Genomic DNA, 19,576 nt, shown 5'->3' with positions numbered 1-19,576 from the left:
CATGCAAATTTTCCACAGTCTCATGCCGACAAATGTGACCCAAATGATGCACATCTGAGTTTTTGTGAAAATTTGCATAATTTTGGCATTTTCAATTAAGCGGGTGTCCTGGCCTGCAGGCGAGGGATGAGATTGGGCTGGGCTGGGGATGCGGGACTCATTTTTGACTTGTGCCAATGTTATGCAAATTTCCCGGATTCAACACCCCGGCCAACGGGTTAGAAGTTCCCGCAGCCAAGTCCTTGATTTCATTTTGATGCGTTTTTGTTTGGCAAGCACAGTGCTAAATGTTAATTCTCCTCAAGTGCCAATACGTTCGTCTTGAGCCCGGTATTCGTTTGGCAGGGGCAACCCCGTTCAATCCTTTTAAATATTCATGAAATTCAAGGCGCATTTACAAACGATGTTAGGTTGTATGAAGTCGATTGGAAATTTGCAAATATATGATTAAGTAATGAGGTCGGGCTTCCATTAGGAGAACAGTCGGAAAATTTAAGGAAATATATGTAGGGAGTTGCAGGTCTAAGATCTCCCACTGTAGAGACTTTATCCTTTTTTGAGGTAATTAACTATTTACAATTTAAATCTCCAGGTTCCACTTAAGGAACACTGTGTGAAATTTTAAGATGTCCTTACAAAATATCTTTTAAATACCATTCCATCTTTATAAACAATAAAAATTATTCAATGTTCATTTATATTTTCGAGCATATTCTGCAAGTGTTTGGAGACCAACAGTTATATGATATGTTAACATATCGGTTATTCCTTTGCAAAGATCACTTCAACATATGCCACACATATTTTGTATATTCCAAAAAGGGGAATAGAAGGTATTTCTTTGAACTAATGAATAGTTTTTCTACTTCCATATCGAACTCTTTACGAACAATCAATTTCCGCAATCTTGCTCTGCAATTTTCCCAAGCCTCAGATATCGGCAATCTTGGAATGCAAAAATGCTTTTCTGCGGAACCCTCAACCCTTTTGCCGTCTTCAATCAATTTATTAATTTCCCATGCTCCTTGTTTATGCAATTTGCAGTATCGAATGTCGGGGGAATGGCAACAATCGTGGAAAAAATACACAGTAATAAAGAAGGAAAGGATTAGGCATGAATTTTCGATGCAGCCCGGGCAAAAGGAGTGCAGAATGCAGGTTTCCCTTTTAGCACGACTGCAGTGTTCGAATCCTTTTGCTCAGACAGGCAGAAACACGTAAATACTTTTTCTCTTTTTGCATGAAGGAGAAACGGCAAGGGTTACATTACCCTTTCGGAAAGAACCACCTCGAGGAGACTTTCACATAAATCTTGGTTGCGGCAGCTGACATCATTAGGATGGCATTTGTCATTCGATTTTCGCGTAAGGGATTGGTGTAAAAAGTATCAGTTTTTCGAAGGGTTTTCTTAGTAGGAAATTCGAGACTTTCAAAGACCGTGGCCGTGGAGAGGGCCAACCCTTGGCAGGATGATCAATAGTTTTTGACCAGGCATAACCATCAATCAATGATTGGAAGATCACGTAACGGACTAGGCCTATTTTCGATGAAAGGTTCCTTAAAATTCGAGTAGCTAACAATTTGACTATTTGGCAGTTTCGGCCACCCCTGAGCTGCTGCTGCTGCTGCTGCCAAATGACCAATGCAACTTGACCTCTGGCCAGTCAACTGTCAACATAGGCACTGTGTCCTTGCATATTTAATCCTATTAATTGCTTTATTAGCAGGACCAGACCCGGGACCAAAGCGAACGTAAACAGCTCAATAATTTTTGTGTGAAAATGTGAGAATTTTCCCAGGCAAATGGCAGATAAAAAGCAGATCTTAAGCGAAAGTAACCCTCAGTCGAAGGGACAGCGCCAGCTGATCTGATCGGTCCCTGCGATCATCATCAATATCATTTAACCTAATGGACCCTGACCTTGCCCGAGCGAGCTAAGCTGCGGCAAAAGTGCCTTCATGCCTGACTGGACGGGGATTTAAAGGCGAAAACCATCTTCCTATCTCTTCCTATTTTTCTTTAATTTCCGTTGCCGAAAAATGGCAAAGCCTTGGGACCAAGGGTGGGTTTCGCTTCCCTCCCGGGCGACTCTTCCTCTTGACTGTCCAAACAAATATTAATCAAAGTTGGTACCTAATTATTTGCTTAGGCCACCAAGATTCACAGCCGCACTACTAAAGCTTAACAGTTTTTTCCCAGATCCTTAAAGAGCCAAACTTAATAGTTTCGGTTTTCCAAAGTTTGCAGCAGAAAGAAAACGAGCTGTCTTAATTGTCACATGACGTGACTGCCATCGGACATGGCCCTTCAACGCCCTTGTTTGACACTCAATTTGCATAAATTTTGGCTGTCATTAGCAAACTGTTGATGTGGTTAGCTCGGACAGGTCCAGGGGCGAAGTGCAGGGCGAGAATATTGATTGAGACTTAATGATTGTGTTTACATTTCGAGGTTACACGTCGGCAGCCGTAAGGACACACGTATCGAGGAATTCCCGTTGCACACAGTTACTTGCATACATTCAAATGTGTATGTACGAGTATGAATGCATGTACATACATTATGCGAGAGTGGGTGCCGAGTCAGATTATTTACGTTAAAAACATCATTTAGTATGTAGCCCTACAGTAGTACTCTACGGCGGTAGCAGATGGCATTTTCACTTTCTGGGTATTCTTAAATATTACAATTTTTAACAATTTCCAGTAGAGCTCTGGCTTAATTCAAAGAGGGCATCTTTAAATTTTACTGGGACATAACATACGATCCTCCCGTAGATAATTAAAGATTTTCAGTAATTATCAGCAACTAACTAAATGTTGTTCTTAAGAAGTTACTGTGCGATACAGCGCTGATATCCTAAAATTTGTTTTGATGTTTGAAGCTAACTATATATTTTTTTATGGCAAGGTATTTGTTTTTTTTGTATTTATTTATGTAAGTTAGCTAGTAATTATGAAAATTGTCAAATGAATAACACAGGTATGAAATTCTTAGTAAATCAACCTTTTCTTTTATTATTGTATTAGATTTGGTAAATTATAGAACGTATTATCCCATTTTAATTTGATCTACAAATTCATCAATATAATTATCTTATCAAAATAATGCAAAACAAGAAATATATTCAAGGAATAACACTAAATAGTTTTGAAACACCCATCAAAAAATTGTTGTACAATAATTAGTTTTGATTGAATAGAAAATTATCAGAAATTGTATTTAAAGATAAAACAAGACGCGTGTTCAAGAACTATTTTGAAGGACAGTATTGGACGTTGTATCAACTTAGTGGTTGCATAGCATTCCAGAACTGGCATTGATTTTCCTTCCTTCGGGGACAATGGAAACGGAAACCCAATCAGGCTGCAAACGTGCCTTGATCATGATATCCCAATCCTGTTCCCTGGAACAGTGTTGGCGTTGTTCGGCTGATTGCGCAACTGCCAAAACCAAAACGAAAATTAAATAAAAACTAAAGCAGGGTCGGAGCATTTTCCACTAAACAAGAACGGAATTTGTACAGAAAATGCCAAAAAACAAAAAAAAAATGAGGAAACCGATTGAGTATCGAGAATCCACCCTCAAGCTGCGAAGAGAGAGGGAGATGATGCCGAGCACATAACAAGATGTTCCCTCCAAAGCATTTGTCTAAGCATGCTGCGTAATCCTTTTTGTAAGGACACGTCTCATTGTGTGCGCCGTGCGGTGTGTGTCTGAAAGGATTGCTCTGCGAAGAAGGGAATTCGGGACAAATGTCGGTATCTCCGGCCGGTGCGCAGTTTCCTGGCAGGCAAGCATCCAGAAAGGCAGCTGAAGAAGATCGAAGGATGCCATGCCCATGGGATGCCAAGGGGGCGCCGAGTTGCGCTGTTTGTTGTGACGATGTAATAAGATTATAATTCCATATTTCTCCTCCTCCTCCAGTTTTCTTTCCAATTTTTATTTTCTCCACATTCGCGCTGCAGAGTTCAGGGAACTTTGGCAGCTGACCCCTGGCATGGCTTCGCCAAGAAAGGACATTCGCTAGGGGTTGCAAAAATGCGGAAAATGAAACTTTAGGAAACTCCTTGAAAACGAAACCCTTTCCTGTCAATTAGAAAATTTGCCAGATTCTATGCTCTCCTACCTGGCAGGGATGCGGAATAGAAATTGCAGTTTCCTAAATTAAGGCAACATTTCGCCCAGAAAAAGGGTAAATATTTGCAGGGTGCTCCGTAAAGTATCTTATAACATCGCTTGCTTTCATTAATTTTAATATTGTCATTAGTTTTACGAAAGAAACCCTCCAGAAAATCGAAAAAATGTCCCGAAAATCCATAAAAACTCGTGAGAAATTTCTGCGATCGGTAACTTGACTCGGAGCTAATGATTTCTCTGGCAATCCTGGAGACAAGTCCAAGGAACTCATAACGATCATCAATCAAGTCGGACAGCTGCTGAAAAGGCAAATATTTTTGATAAATTGTTCTCCAAGTTTTAGGTTTTGGTTCCCCAAAAAGTGTGAAAATCTTTCTGCCAGAATCTTCCTCTGCGAAAATGCTCAAAAATGCATTAAACGAATTCTAAAAATCAGCTGCTGACAAAAAATAACGACTATTTGCACTGCAACCCTCCGCATGGCCTATCCCATGTATGTGATTAATAAATTATGCAAATTTCCAGCACGAGAAGGGACCTGATGCCTAAAACGCATTTAACCAATATTTGCATAATTTTGGCACAGGCGACTTTTCCACCAGGGCCTTGCAAGGCAGGCAGCCGGCACCAGGACACGGGCACGAGAACCGAAACCGAGCCAGTGTTATGCAAATGGACCTGCAACTCAGTCGGGGAGGAGGGTTACATTACACTCCAGCCACGCAGATCGACTGCGCACGCGCGCCGTGTGGAAACTTATGCAAATCAGCGAGGAAATCCCTCGAACATCGAACAAATCGATTGGCGCAGGGCGGAAGCTGAGGGACGCTTCGGCTACGGCTGGGCTGGCTGAGGCCATCGATTGATTTTGAATTTGCATTTGCATTCGGTCCTAGCTAAGCAAGGCACGGTGGAAATATGGAAGGATGGAAAGGAGGAAGGAAAGGAGCTGGTTTGTCACTTGGTTGGCGAATCGGGATTGAAGTGGATTTTCCAATTGTTGCCATAATTGAGTGACATGGATAACACAGAGAGGGACGGAGAATGAGAGGGGGAGATAGGAACTAACCCATGTTCTGTGCTATTGATTACAAAAAAGGTTCCACGCCAAAATGGCAACTGGAATGGAAATCTGCATGAAAATGCAGACAAAAGCCCATACGTTTCCGTAGTATAAAGGCGATCCATAGGTCGGTTCAAGGCTTGTTTTAATTCCCCATGTACGCTCATTCATAGTTGCTCTCATTGTAAGAGTGTTCCTGCTTTTATGCTTTTACATTTACATATGAGAAATTCATATTCAGTTACAAATGGAAAACTTTTGTAGGTCACGTTCAGTGTTTTTACTGCTGGCTCGGTTGATTGCAGTCAGTCCTGAAGAGTCATTTATTCAGGGGATACGAAGCGACAATTATTATTTCGGGCTAAACTTTAGAATTAGCATTACACTGGGAAATCAATTAGGGAAGTAGATGGCCACCATGATCGCTCAAAGCCAGCGACCTTATAGAGTTTGAATTGCTGGCGAATTTTTCTCCTATGTTGAACAGACCCCGGGAGGAAGACGGCTCTGAGTTATCACTGATGTCATCAACGTGAGAAAATCCCTGGGAACAATTCCAGCACTTCCCTTCCAGTGGATAGCGTATCTCCCATCTTTCCCCCTCATTACGTCAATTGCCTGTGGCACTTCGATCCTCACAATCTCCTCGATTTATGCTAAAAAGTAAACAAAATCGTTTGAATATTCTGAATATTCTGGAGGGGCGCTTCATTCAGTGGGCATACTATGCACACCCCATTTACCTATTTTCCTTTTCTTGAATATTTTCTCTATTTTCCTCCTCTTTGTGATTCTTTGTTTTGGGATGCGTTTAGCCACAGATTTATTGCCTCAACAAAATCTCAACATCTATCCCTGAACAGGATGTGTGTCTTCCTTCCCCTGATCGATGATATTTCAATATATTCATTGGCATCCCTCGCACTCTGTTTCTCCAACAATGCTGACCCTTGGGCTGCTGCCTTTTTGCATACGTATTTGGCAGCTGGGGTCGGTCCATCAATGACCACAGGGAAGGCTAATAGGATCTTCATTTGTCCGATTTGTCCACACTCTTGGCGGGACCACTCGACCACTTAGGGATGCAATGGATATGGATGGACGGCGGACAGTGGCTCAGGATAAAGTCATTGCATATGACAATGCAAATGTGTGAAGTGTCGGGTCCTTGGGCTTGGGTTCGTTCTTAGGGGCAGTTTATCCATCTTCGACTGACCAACCCCACGAATGACACGCGTCCGAGTGCTTTGATCGATTAGCGCTGGTCAAGAACCAGTTTTCGAGGGTTAAGGATTAAGAAAAAGGGTTTGGAATGGTCGGTCGGGTGGTCAATCCGGCACGCGATACCCGGGGGCACTGTCCTACCATATATCTGTCTATCGGCGCATGTTGAGATCTCTTATTTGGGGTTCCATTCTTCCCATTGATAGTTCGTTTGTGGAGTTCTTGAGAAATTTCCGTTAATTCGAGAACATATTTGTGTTTAACAAAATGGCCGACCTCTCGCCGAGGAGCCATAGCTTCCCAGGCGGGACGGGGTCATTGGTAAACATGCTGAGAACAAAATAGAAAGATAATTTGAATGCATGACCGCAAGGCTACCCTTTGAACCCGGTCGCCATTGTCCTGTCTGTCCAACTTTCATGCCTGACTGCCACCCCAAAGCTAGCAGACGCAGCAGCTTCGGGAACAGGATCAGGATGAGGGCAAGGACCATCAGCAGCCGTTAGGGGACACCCAATACCCAAGCTGGCTAAACGAAAGGTGATGCTGCCGCCGCCTCTATGCTTCCATGTTGACCAGATCCCGCTATGGACCGACATATGGTCCACATATTCTTCAATGGTCCCATCCTTTCATCCTTTTTTTTTTGCTATACTGTTGAAATTTTCTTCGCTGCCTTTCTGAAAATTAATGCCGATGTCCAAACCGGTTTGCTTGTGATTTTCATTTTTGATTCGTGGCCACGAGTCCGGTCCGGTTTTGGGCGAGGAGATTCGTTGAGCGACCCTTCAACCCTTTTGTTACCTTTTCATGTACGCTTCCGAAAGGATGCGCAAAAGCGAGTTTAATTGCAGCATTCGGCTTTGCTGTGTTTTGCCTGACCCAAAGGGACGGGATTGTATGAGAAATCTTTCTCAAGTTTTTTTTATTCCTTGAAGGATTCCTTTGGAATAACCGTTATAAATTAGCCAATGTAGAAAAATAGGTAGGACTGACGGAAAATGGCGCAGTGTCGGCGTGACCACTGACCATCTCAATTACCCCTTGTTGTTGTCCCATCCACGCGCCCAAAGGATGTCCGGCTAAGATGACCACTGAGCACCCTCCAAGACAAAGAGGTTGGAAAACCTGTTTGACTACCCAATAAGTAACCCATTATCCTTCAAGAATAGGCACGCGCGCTGACCATTGGTCAAGGCGATCCCTCTCTATTGTCCCTCCATAGATAATCTCCGATTTCACGCCCGTGTCCAGCTTATTCCTAAGATCCTACGCGTGTCCATTTGCATTTCATTAGCATTTTTAGATACTCGTACAATAGTCATCATTGGCATGCAACCAACTTCCAGCATTAGCCAAGGGTCAGCATTGTTGGAGAAACAGAGTGCGAGGGATGCCAATGAATATATTGAAATATCATCGATCAGGGGAAGGAAGACACACATCCTGTTCAGGGATAGATGTTGAGATTTTGTTGAGGCAATAAATCTGTGGCTAAACGCATCCCAAAACAAAGAATCACAAAGAGGAGGAAAATAGAGAAAATATTCAAGAAAAGGAAAATAGGTAAATGGGGTGTGCATAGTATGCCCACTGAATGAAGCGCCCCTCCAGAATATTCAGAATATTCAAACGATTTTTGTTTACTTTTTAGCATAAATCGTGGAGATTGTGAGGATCGAAGTGCCACAGGCAATTGACGTAATGAGGGGCAAAGATGGGAGATACGCTATCCACTGGAAGGGAAGTGCTGGAATTGTTCCCAGGGATTTTCTCACGTTGATGACATCAGTGATAACTCAGAGCCGTCTTCCTCCCGGGGTCTGTTCAACATAGGAGAAAAATTCGCCAGCAATTAAAACTCTATAAGGTCGCTGGCTTTGAGCGATCATGGTGGCCATCTACTTCCCTAATTGATTTCCCAGTGTAATGCTAATTCTAAAGTTTAGCCCGAAATAATAATTGTCGCTTCGTATCCCCTGAATAAATGACTCTTCAGGACTGACTGCAATCAACCGAGCCAGCAGTAAAAACACTGAACGTGACTTACAAAAGTTTTCCATTTGTAACTGAATATGAATTTCTCATATGTAAATGTAAAAGCATAAAAGCAGGAACACTCTCACAATGAGAGCAACTATGAATGAGCGTACATGGGGAATTAAAACAAGCCTTGAACCGACCTATGGATCGCCTTTATACTATGGAAACGTATGGGCTTTGTCTGCATTTTCATGCAGATTTCCATTCCAGTTGCCATTTTGGCGTGGAACCTTTTTTGTAATCAATAGCACAGAACATGGGTTAGTTCCTATCTCCCCCTCTCATTCTCCGTCCCTCTCTGTGTTATCCATGTCACTCAATTATGGCAACAATTGGAAAATCCACTTCAATCCCGATTCGCCAACCAAGTGACAAACCAGCTCCTTTCCTTCCTCCTTTCCATCCTTCCATGTTTCCACCGTGCCTTGCTTAGCTAGGACCGAATGCAAATGCAAATTCAAAATCAATCGATGGCCTCAGCCAGCCTAGCCGTAGCCGTAGCCGAAGCCGAAGCGTCCCTCAGCTTCCGCCCTTCGCCAATCGATTTGTTCGATGTTCGAGGGATTTCCTCGCTGATTTGCATAAGTTTCCACACGGCGCGCGTGCGCAGTCGATCTGCGTGCCTGGAGTGTAATGTAACCCTCCTCCCCGACTGAGTTGCAGGTCCATTTGCATAACACTGGCTGCCAATGTGCCCGAGGATGAGGTTGGTGCAGACCCCGATTCGATCGTCTCACCCGCTCTGGCCCCGGGCGGCTATGCCAAAATTATGCAAATGCTTCTGCGTGCCAATATTTTACAACAATAATTTATGCAAATTACTTTCTGCCAGGGAATCGGTGCGCCTGCACAGCGGATGTAACATGTCGCCTCCTTCAAATGGAAAGCGGTTCCTCGAAGGGTTTGCTCTTGTTCGGATTTTCTGCAATGGTTTTTTTTATATGCAAATTTTTTTTGCAACGGTTCTATGAAAATTTGGGTATTTTTGCACGATTGTAATGCAGATTTTTTGCTCGATTGTAATTTTAATTTTGAAAAATTTTTCTATGGCGCAAAAATGTATGTTTTATTTTTTTGCATTTGAATGGTTTTCATTCGATTATGTCTCTGAGGGAGAGCAGCTGCTCCAGTTCTAAGGCGCGCCAATCCTTTGGGTTTTGTTTGTTCTCAGTTTTGCCGAAATTCTCCCGAACAATTTGCATAGAGAAGCGATCCTCCATGATCCTGAATGGACAAAGATGCGGCATGTACACTTTGTGAGACTTTAGATTCGATTATGGTCGTGGAAATCAGTCAATGCTGTTGGGTAAAAATTTTAGATTGAATTTTGCTAGTGTGGGAAAGTTTTAAGACAATGATAAATTAATCAAAAATATATTGAAATTATTAGGCAGATAGCTTAGCTATTATATATATATAGTGGGGTGGAATGATGAAACAAATCGTGATTACGGAAGTTTGAATATTGAATATATTGAATACCGCTTGCATTCATGTATCCCATTAGAACTATCGCAGTAATGAATTTTTCATTCGTATTTCAACATTTACACAAGAAACTAAACTCTGCCAGCTTTCGAAATACGAGTATGTCTATCGACCATAGTACTCTCAACTCGCAAGTTAATAGTTAATACTTTATAAATACTTAATATTAGCTGATCATCATTTTCTTTAAAATATTTATAAATGCATGCATAGTATCTATGTACAAATGTATTTCTATGTAAACAATTTTTATGAAATTCCCTCACTCATCTATTTACTGCTCTATAGTTTCCGCTCTCGCTCACTCATTTGGTTGAGATACATAGATTCCTCTACACTCTCTCCTCTCTTGCATTCAATGACATTTTTTACCTAAAAAACTCTCTTTTCCAGATAAATTTACATGAATGCTGGCATTTTATTGGTCGGGAAAAAAGTAACGAAAAAACGGCACCAAACCGAAAACACGTAACGCAAGGCAGCGACGAGCATTGCATTTTCCGAGAGCATTTTCCGGCTAAGGGTCGCTAAAAAACTAGGGGTTGTGCGGCCAGCCCAGCCGCCACAACGGGGTTGGTTGGCCGCTCGACCGTTTTTTAAGAGAGTCGAGAGCGAGCGAGATCGTGGCAGCAGAGGAGAGGGTTGCAGTTCGAAGTTTGGGTTCGAGTTTGCGCAACTTCTGCTATATTAGCTGGCGGCCGTGGAAGAGTTGAGACACTCGAAGCCGAACTTCGATGATCGCCAGACGGCCGTGCAAGACAGTCGATCGAGGACGAGATTTCCGTGTTCCGCTGTGTTCAACAAACTGTGCTGTGACAAAAAACAAACCAAAAATCTTCAAGATCGAGGCCAAATCTTAAGAATTTTTTAAAACGAAAGGAGAGAGATCTTAGTTCAGTGTTGTGTTTGACTAGAAAAATAAATAAATAAAAGTGCTTTGCCAGAATGTCCAATCAAATGGAGTTTATAATGCAACTTTATATGATGAACTTGCTGCAGCAGCAACAGCAACATCAGCAGCAGCAGCAGCAGCAGTTGCAGCTACAGCAGCCCCAACAACAGCTGGCTGGATACACCTACACACAGAACGAGGACATCTCCAGCAGCACATGCCTGCAACAGCAGCAGCAACATGAACAGCAACAGCAACAGCAGCATCTCGAACCTCTCAAGACAAGAACGCACAAACGCATTAGCTCGCAAAACACGACCTGTAGTACTCTTAGTAGCCGTAGTTGTAGTCCCAATAGTAATTTGATTGCTCTTCAACAACAACCATTTGCCCATGCTGCAGCATCCATGCCCCCAGCACCTAACCACTTTGTTGGCCAGATGTTGCTCAACACATTGCCCCCCCTGACGCAGTTCATGCTGCAGCAGCAACAACAACAGCAGCAGCAGCAGCAACAGCAACAGCAACAGCAGCAACACTTGTTGGCAACATCGAACCTCCTACTAACACCCACCCACACGCCCAGCTCCCTGAAGCAGGAGCAGCTGCAACAAAACATGATGCTGGGCCAGTTCTCAAACGCAGTAAATGTCGAACAGCTTACCACAAATAATTTTTTGCAATCCTCCACAGTGACATCAACGCCAATCGAGAACGCAGCGCAACATGCTGCCGACGCAGCCATCACTCCAGCAGCAACATCTGCAGTGGCTCAGGGGGCGCATGTTGCCAGCAGCCTTTCGGCCGTCACAGTCAAATTTGAGCAGGATTTCGACGATGAAGATGAAGATGATGATGTTGACGATGACGATGACAAGCCGCTGTCCAGCCTGAACAGCTGCAGCTCCTCGGGGCTGGTCAGCACCAATGCCAGCTCCGAGAAGCTGCTGGTGATGTCGGGCGTGCAACCGTTGGAGTCGACGATAGACAGCGTTGACTCCCCCAGCATGGTAAGTAGTTCGTTGGATCACATTGGTGATCCTACAATGCGAATAGAGTGAAGACAAAGCTCTATTATTCGAATTTTCCATGTCTCTCTTTTTGAACTTTAAATGGTGGGTGATACATGGAAAATATGGGGAATATCCCACGCTTTTGTAATTCGAGTGATACACCAAACGATTCGTGATTCAAGAACTTTTTTGCGGTTTGCTTGAGTTTGAGAGTAAACAGAAAGATCTCGATTCCAAAGAAAACAAACAGCTGTGTCGGCAGCGCGCGGGTAGCCAGCTGTGGGCACCAGGCAGTCTGTCCGAGACGAGACTCCACTATCTTATGTAACATCGTTCTCATCGTTCTCCTCTCGCTTTGCAGTACACCCCCGTCAAGCAACCGGCGGACTCATCGTACAACCTCACGCCCCTCGACAGCGAGCTCACTCCAAACACCCCCATAGCCCAGACCCAGACCAACTCCCTCCTGACCCCGCCCTCCAGCGAGCAAAGCAAGAGCATTGTCAGCCTGTCCACGGCGAGCAGCCTGGACGCGTTCCTGCAGAGCGAGGATAGCTTGAAGAACCTGCGAAAGGTGTCCTCGTATCTGGAGTGCGAGAACAGCCTGTGCCGGCAGGAGAACTTTCGCGAACATTTCCACTGCCACGACGAGCCCTGCCAGGGCAAGATCTTGAGCAAGAAGGACGATATCATCCGGCACCTTAAGTGGCACAAAAAGCGCAAGGAGAGCCTCAAGCTGGGCTTTGCCCGCTTTTCCTCGGCGGACGACTGTGCCCCGACCTACGGCAAGGGCTGTGCCTACAACTGGAAGCAGACCCACTACCACTGCATCTACGAGCACTGCCCCAAGGTGTATGTGAGCACCAGCGACGTCCAGATGCATGCCAATTTCCATCGCAAGGACTCCGAGATAGTCAACGAGGGCTTCCGACGCTTTCGAGCCCACGAAAACTGTCGCATTGAGGACTGCCCCTTCTTCGGCAGGAAGATATCGCACTATCATTGTTGTCGCGAGGGTTGCAACCACACATTCAAGAACAAAGCTGATATGGGTGAGTGTCCAGCGTAGAGCATGGTCCATGTTGAATAGAAATTAACTCGGGATTATCTGTCTGTTCCTCAGACAAACACAAGACCTATCACCTGAAGGACCATCAGTTGAAGATGGATGGCTTCAAGAAGATTCTGAAGACGGAGGCCTGTCCCTTCGAGGCTTGCAAGTTCTCCACGGTTTGCAACCACATCCACTGCGTCCGCGAGGGCTGTGACTACATCTTGCACTCCAGCAGCCAGATGATCAGCCACAAGCGAAAGCACGATCGGCAGGACGGTGAGCAGGCTTACCAGCAGTTCAAGAGCAAGCAGGAAGTGGAGGAGTCCTCGCTGGAATCCGCGCCCCAGCCAACCGCCAGCGCCACTCAGCCCCCGATCAGTGCCTTTAGCAGCAGCAACACCTCCACCCCTCTCTCCTCTCTCTCCGCCGAGCACTTCCTGGCCCGCAAGCGCGGCAGGCCACCCAAGAAAATTGTGAGTATATCAATAGATCACATAAGTCCTGCTGGAACATAGTATCTGATATATATCGTATGTATGTACATTTATCCGTTCACAGCAACTGCCCGCCGATGCTCAGCAACCAGAGGCGAAACGTCTCAAAGTCGAGGATGATTCCAGCAATCAGACCATGCTCCAGACCCTGCAACAATCCATTCCCCAATCATCTCTCAACCCACTCGCCAATGGACTGTTTCCCGGCCTCCTGCCAAACTTCAATGTTGGTGCCACCGCTGCCGCTGCAACTGGGGCAGATGCCATGGCGCCAAACTTCCAACTGACGCATTTGATGGCCCTCTTTCAGCTACAGAATCCCCTCTTGTACCAAAACCTCTATCCCGGCCTCCCACAGAACACCTCCATGCTGGGAAACTTGGCTGCCTTCAGTGCTGCCTCGGCAGCGGCGGCGGCAGCAGCAGCCTCCGGGGGGCAGCAGCCCAAGGCGGAATTTAGCGTTAAGCCAGAGTTGAAGGAGTAGGCCCGTGATCCTGCCCAGAATTTCTTGGGGTAGTTTTTGTATATATGTATGTGTGATAGTTTGACCCACTGACGTTGACGATTCGATGGACAGCAGCCAGGCGCGCGCTTTAAGCAGGTCCCTCCTCCTCTTCCTCTGACGATTTCGGGGTCAGCGAGCACTGAGGCAGGACCACAACGGACTTTACGTTCCTTTAGTCCACAAAAGCGAACTCCGCTGCACTCTGATGAGATTCGCGATGCTCATCAGAGTGCTGCTGAATTTGCTTTTTCAAAACAGTTTTATCGTAATGTTGATATTTTTTTAAATACGCGTATTCTTCCCTTAGCCTAGTTTCATCGAGTGCTACGTTAATTTAAAAAATTTTCAGCCATCCTTAATAAAAAACGAAATTCTTGAATTTTAGTTTGACTAAAAACTGTGATGTTTTCATTAGATCTGACCCACTTGCTTGCTAGTTAGTTAGAATGCTGAAATGGCCTGACTTAGGAGATTTATTTGTCAATAAATGTATGTGATATACCTACCAATAAAATAATGCAAATTGTTTAGACTTTATCCATTAAGATATTGATAAAATAAAAATGTAAAGCCCAATTAAATACTCCTGATTGCCATCCTTAATTTAATGGTTTATGATCCCGAATAAATTATCATGCCAGACTATTTAGGCTACTTAAAATAAGCATAATGAATGCTTCTGTTTTACGGACCAATGATCCCCCCATGTCGCGAATATTTAATTGAAAAACTCAATCTGGTATCGATTAAATAATTTTTGTTGACTTTATTACTGTTTTCATATAATTGCTGTTGATTTTACTCATATTCTAACCCAAATCAGCTAAACAAACTCCGGGCGCCCGATGAAAAGCATCCCGGCTAAGCAATAGATACATAAGTTAAGTACCTGACACAGAAGCAATTTGTTTGTTTTGATGTTTTTTTTAATATATTTTCCACATTTTATAGTTATTGCATATAGTATGTTTGTAATTAAATCAATACAATCCAAGTACCATAATCGTAAGAGAAGAGATTTCAGAAAATTGTATCCTACTCGTATTTACAAGCGAATCCCGCCGGAATACAAGTGTCGTTTTATACATTAGTTTCTCATTTAAGTTTAAATTGCAAATAAAAACCCTGGGGAGAAATGTACAATAGAAATATAGTTACAACTTAGGATAATGTTAAGAACTAATGTACTATACTAAATGTAACTAAAGCAACGAAAATCGAGTAACAACAAGTAGCTACTAAGTAAATTCGTTAAACATTAAGGTAATAGTGAAAGAAAAACTAAACTAAACAAGCTACAGACTCTTTTATTAATGCCCCGTGTGATTTGGTTTATTTTTCGCTGTGACTGTGGATGCGGCGTGAGGTTATACATCTGTCATATTTCGTCTGTCAAGCATCGATTTCAAAAAGGTAGCCAAATCTATAAAACCTTGAAAAAGCATTTGTCCAATTCCTTCGTATAAGCATACTACATACTATACATGTAGGAGTGTGGGGTATATATTATTCTGGGGAGTGGGGATCAGTTTATAACGATTGCGTGACTTGCGGAGCAATATATATGGCAACATTTTGTGCGCGCATTGACACAATTTGAAAACGAAGTAGTTATAGGTTGACTTTATATCTAAGCCGCAACAGAAGTTCATGAGTAGCATGGGTAAGCTGTCCGTCCGTGTCCAGGTCCTGGATTCTGCTCAGGGGGTCGGCTCGGGATAGAACCCGCGAAGCAGCTTGCTGATGAATCAAAACCGTTAGCTGCGGCCGGTAGTCGCTGCAGGAGGTGCCAGCTCCACCGGAACAGGCGCCACACCCACAGACGACTCTGTGCTGGACTGGTGCTGGACACCACCAAGAGGAATCGCTCTCATGTGGTGCACAGGACGTATCGACTTGAGCTGGGTGGTGCCCTTGAAGCGCACATTCACATCGCCGCCCACCATGCTGAGCGGGTGCATGGCCTGTTCCTCCTCCTGTGGCATAGCCGCAATAGTCATTGCGGGTGGCACCTGCTCCATCGGCCCCGGCGCCGGTGCGGTGGTGATGGCAACGGCGCTGCTGCCGTACGTCTGACGTGTCGCTAACGGAGACAGCGCTGGAGGCGTGGTCTTGTAGCCCATGCGACTGAAAATACTCCCCCCGCTGCTGTTACTCGCAGTACTGGGCGGGCTGAGGGGCGTGCCCACGCCAGAGTCCACCTCCAGTGGACTCTTGATATTGGCGACGAACTTATCCACGTGCTCGGGCAGCTTTAGTTCGTCCAGCTTTGTTTGAATGACGGTCCGTGCACTGGCATTGTCGAGCAGGCGATTGGGCCGCGCGGGTGGTGTAGGCGCGACAGCGGAGACCACCGGCTCATTGGCCGGGACATTGCTAGATTGACCATTCATGCGGTACTGCTGCTGCTGACGCAGCTGCTCAAAAAAAGGTGTCTTCTCCTTCTTCTGTTTTTGTGGCGAACCATGTTCGTCTCTTTCGGTCAGCTCTTCGAGCACCTTGAGGGGAAACCCCAAGTGACTGTTCACTGAGATGGATTTGCCGATCTTTCGGTCGGCAAAGACCGGCCGGCGGCGCTGTCGTTCTAGGTCGTCCAGCTGCTGGAGCATGCGTCTCACCTCGTTGGGCAGCTCCAGGTCGGGATTGTGCTCCACCAACTGGCCCACATACCGGCCCAGCGTCTGTATGGTCAGCTCCAGCGACTGCACTTGCGACTGCAGCGAAGTTATCTGGGATTGCTGGGAAGAGCGCGTGGTTTCCAGCTGAGCAATCGAGGATTGAGCGAACTGCGGAAGGAGGAAGTAAGTACCGAAGGAAAGTAAAGACATCGATAGAGAACGAACCTGCAGCTGCTGCTCCAGATGCTGATTCTGCGTCTTTTCTCTGTTCAACATCTCCAGGTGATGATTGGTGGTTGTGATCTCCTCTTGGAGCACGTTGTACTCTACGTTGTACTCGGCCAGCTGCTTGCCAATGTCCATGGAGAAGACCAGCTTCATGATCTTCTCCATGCAGTTGGGCTCGATTTTGGGCACCACCGTCTTCAGGTAGTCCATGATTTCCTCGAAGTTATCCTTGGCGAGCAGCTGCTGTTTGTGCACGGAGAGCAGTGCAATGGAAAACTTGAAGATCACGTCGGAGGACTCGAGGAAAATCAGATCGAAGACGCGGGCCACGAAGCCCAGGGGGAACTGGGAGCTGAACACAGTGAGGATCCAGGGAGCTGCGTACAGAGTGGGCGACACATCGTTCTGATCCAGCCACACATACAGATCCGGCAGGTGGTCCTTGACCAGGCGCGAGAGCTGGTATAGTTGCAGCTGGAACTTCTTCATGTCTGGCAGGTATTTGGTGCGCATGTTGCGGCGGAACATCAAGTGCTTCAACAGCTGGAAGGCGCTGGCCTCGTCGCACTGCAAAACATAAGTTATATTAGGACACAGGAAGCCAGGAGCTTCTGCCAAGCCAAGCCTACGTGCAACAGCAGAACGCCACAGATGAAGCCGAGACCCTGGCAGTAGCCCAGCTCTGGGTCGAGTATGGAATAGGCCTTCAGCAGATTGAACAGCGAGAGCTGTCCCAGGCCCAGGGGATCCTTGTAGAACTGATGGTTGGGAAACGTCCTGCCCAGGTCTATGAAAATAGCGTGTTGATGCTCCGTGAGCTGCTTCAACAGCGTGTGATATGGCGTGTTGAAGTTGGGGAATCGCTTGGTGTCCACCGGCGCCGTGTTCATGGAATGCTGATCTGCTAGGAAGGTCCACACATCACCGCGCTTCGACCGAGGAACTCCGGTTCGGATGGCATGGCCCAGCACCTTGGGGTCCTTTTTGTTGCCGATCTGCGTGGAGTTGCGCTCGATGATCTGCTCCCAGCGCTCGATCAGCTGCTTGTCGCACGGCACTATCTCCTCATAGTCCAGCTTGATGCGCTTCAGCTCGTTCTCGTTCTGGCGCAGCTGCAGCATGGCATTTTCCGTTTCCATGCGGTTAAGCATGATTGTCTGCCGAATGGCCGTGCGCCACAGCTCCCGCAGCTCGGCCGCATCGCGCTTTCCCCTCTTCGCAGCTGCAATCGGACAATGCCATCATTATCAAACGACAATTGAATGAAAGAAAATGTAAAAAAACTTACGCTTGCGCATGGGCGACAGGAATTCAGTGGGCACCTCGCTGTCTAGCCCCTTGGAGGGGGTGACTACGCTGTTGAGGATGGCCTGCCGCCAGGAGCCCTGATGTGTCTCTGCCTCCTTGGGGCTGTTGCCCACCTTGATGAATCTGCGCGCGGATCAGAAAGGCTGCCATCAGTGGGACAATCAGTGAAAGTTTCGAATGACTCTACTCACATGTCCATCATGGGGCTCTTGAGCTGATCGGCGGTGGGCTTGTTGCTGGGACTCGCTCCCACGGTGTTCGAGCGAGATCGGAAGCCCTCCGGAGGCGACTCGGTGCCTAGGGGTTCAGCTGAGCCCTCCCTTATGTCGCGCAGGTTGTGGGGCGGCACGGCAATGTCGTCCTTGGAGGGCTTGCGCTTCAAGAGATTATCGAATGAGTTGGTCAGGGAGCGCTTGGCCTTCATGAAGATGGTGCTGCCGCCGAGATACTGGTTGAGGAACTCTGAGCGGTTCTCCGCGGTGTCGTGTACATGCCGCTGCTGTCTGGACTCGCAGTGGGCACGCAAAAGCATCATGAGGAACTGGTTCTGCTCGGCCACCGGGGAATTGGTCTTCTCGGAGCCACAAAACTTGGCCCACACGATCTCCTGCTCATCGTCGCTCAGGGTCTCGATTCGACGCAGGATCAGGGCCTGTGTCTTCTTCTCGGACAGCCCCTCCACGTCCGTGCAGAGCTTGTGGTACCACAACATGGGGCAATGCTCGCAGCTGAAGATCTGCGTCTCCTGCTTTTTCTTCTGCTCCGCACAGGTGTCGAAGGCCTGGGCGATGGCTGCCACAATGTCGTCGCACACGTGCTCCGACTGACACTTGAACACGTACCCGATGTAGCCCTCGTTATTCAGCTCGCGGCAAATGATGCCGAAGTGGTCCAGCGACTTTTGGCCGTGCACACAGCTGGCCACGTCCTTGAAGTCCTTGTAGAGCAGCACCTGCTTGCGGTCCGGCGAGATCAGCCGCAGATCGCAGCGTCCCACCAGGAACACCATCGTGCGGTTCTGCTCCACATACGGCGGGATGCAGCCCTGCGAGGCGGAGCGATCCCTCTGCTTTGGTATGCTGCAATGGATGGATTAATTTTGTCAACGAGATGCACACTAAGGGCCACTAGCCTCTAGCCTCTAACTGGGGAGGGGTGCATGTGCATTCTGTGGCGTCATGCGATTAAATAGAGGCAATGGGTGCTGCTAGGCAGGCGAAATAAACGAAAAAGAAGAAAGGAACCAAGAAATCTAGGTCTACATCTACATATATATTCGGTGGCCTTCATACCTTCACTAGAGTGATGAACCTCATGCGAACTGTACATATATTCAATATTCAAACAGATTTATTCAACCATATTTCGACAATAATTTGGGCGCGAAACAAGCAACAAGAGTGACTTCGTCATGCACGCGACATGTATTTCTTTTCGCTTTGGCGTCTTTAGTATATAGCCGTATATAGTATATAGTACGCATGTAAATATTGGATATATATGTA

At 46.2% G+C, this 19,576-nt stretch overlaps 2 protein-coding genes across 9 annotated transcripts in view; one reads left to right on the top strand and one right to left on the bottom strand.

The window, feature by feature from the left end:
• Positions 1-10,657: 10,657 nt before the first annotated feature.
• LOC108155832 (transcription factor castor) lies at positions 10,658-15,007 on the top strand. The gene is made up of 4 exons (XM_017286942.2): positions 10,658-11,861; positions 12,226-12,916; positions 12,988-13,391; positions 13,477-15,007. Exons 1-4 carry the CDS (start codon positions 10,905-10,907, stop codon positions 13,894-13,896), a joined length of 2,472 nt encoding a protein of 823 aa, XP_017142431.1. The 5' UTR covers positions 10,658-10,904; the 3' UTR covers positions 13,897-15,007.
• LOC108155829 (TBC1 domain family member 4) overlaps positions 14,660-19,576 on the bottom strand; it is a 27,215-nt gene continuing 22,298 nt past the window's right edge. For all 8 annotated transcript variants that reach the window (XM_017286934.2, XM_033388474.1, XM_017286937.2 and 5 more), the window contains 5 exons: positions 18,263-19,150; positions 18,052-18,194; positions 17,393-17,985; positions 16,761-17,330; positions 14,660-16,703 (listed from right to left, as the gene is read on the bottom strand). In XM_017286934.2, the coding sequence (XP_017142423.1) occupies positions 15,675-16,703; positions 16,761-17,330; positions 17,393-17,985; positions 18,052-18,194; positions 18,263-19,150 (3,223 nt within the window). In that variant the 3' untranslated portion in view covers positions 14,660-15,674. The remainder of the gene's footprint in view (positions 16,704-16,760; positions 17,331-17,392; positions 17,986-18,051; positions 18,195-18,262; positions 19,151-19,576) is intronic.

This window comes from Drosophila miranda, chromosome 2, assembly GCF_003369915.1.
Source record: "Drosophila miranda strain MSH22 chromosome 2, D.miranda_PacBio2.1, whole genome shotgun sequence".
NCBI classification, from domain to species: Eukaryota; Metazoa; Arthropoda; class Insecta; order Diptera; family Drosophilidae; genus Drosophila; species Drosophila miranda.
This window is presented reverse-complemented; position numbering and strand designations above follow the sequence as displayed.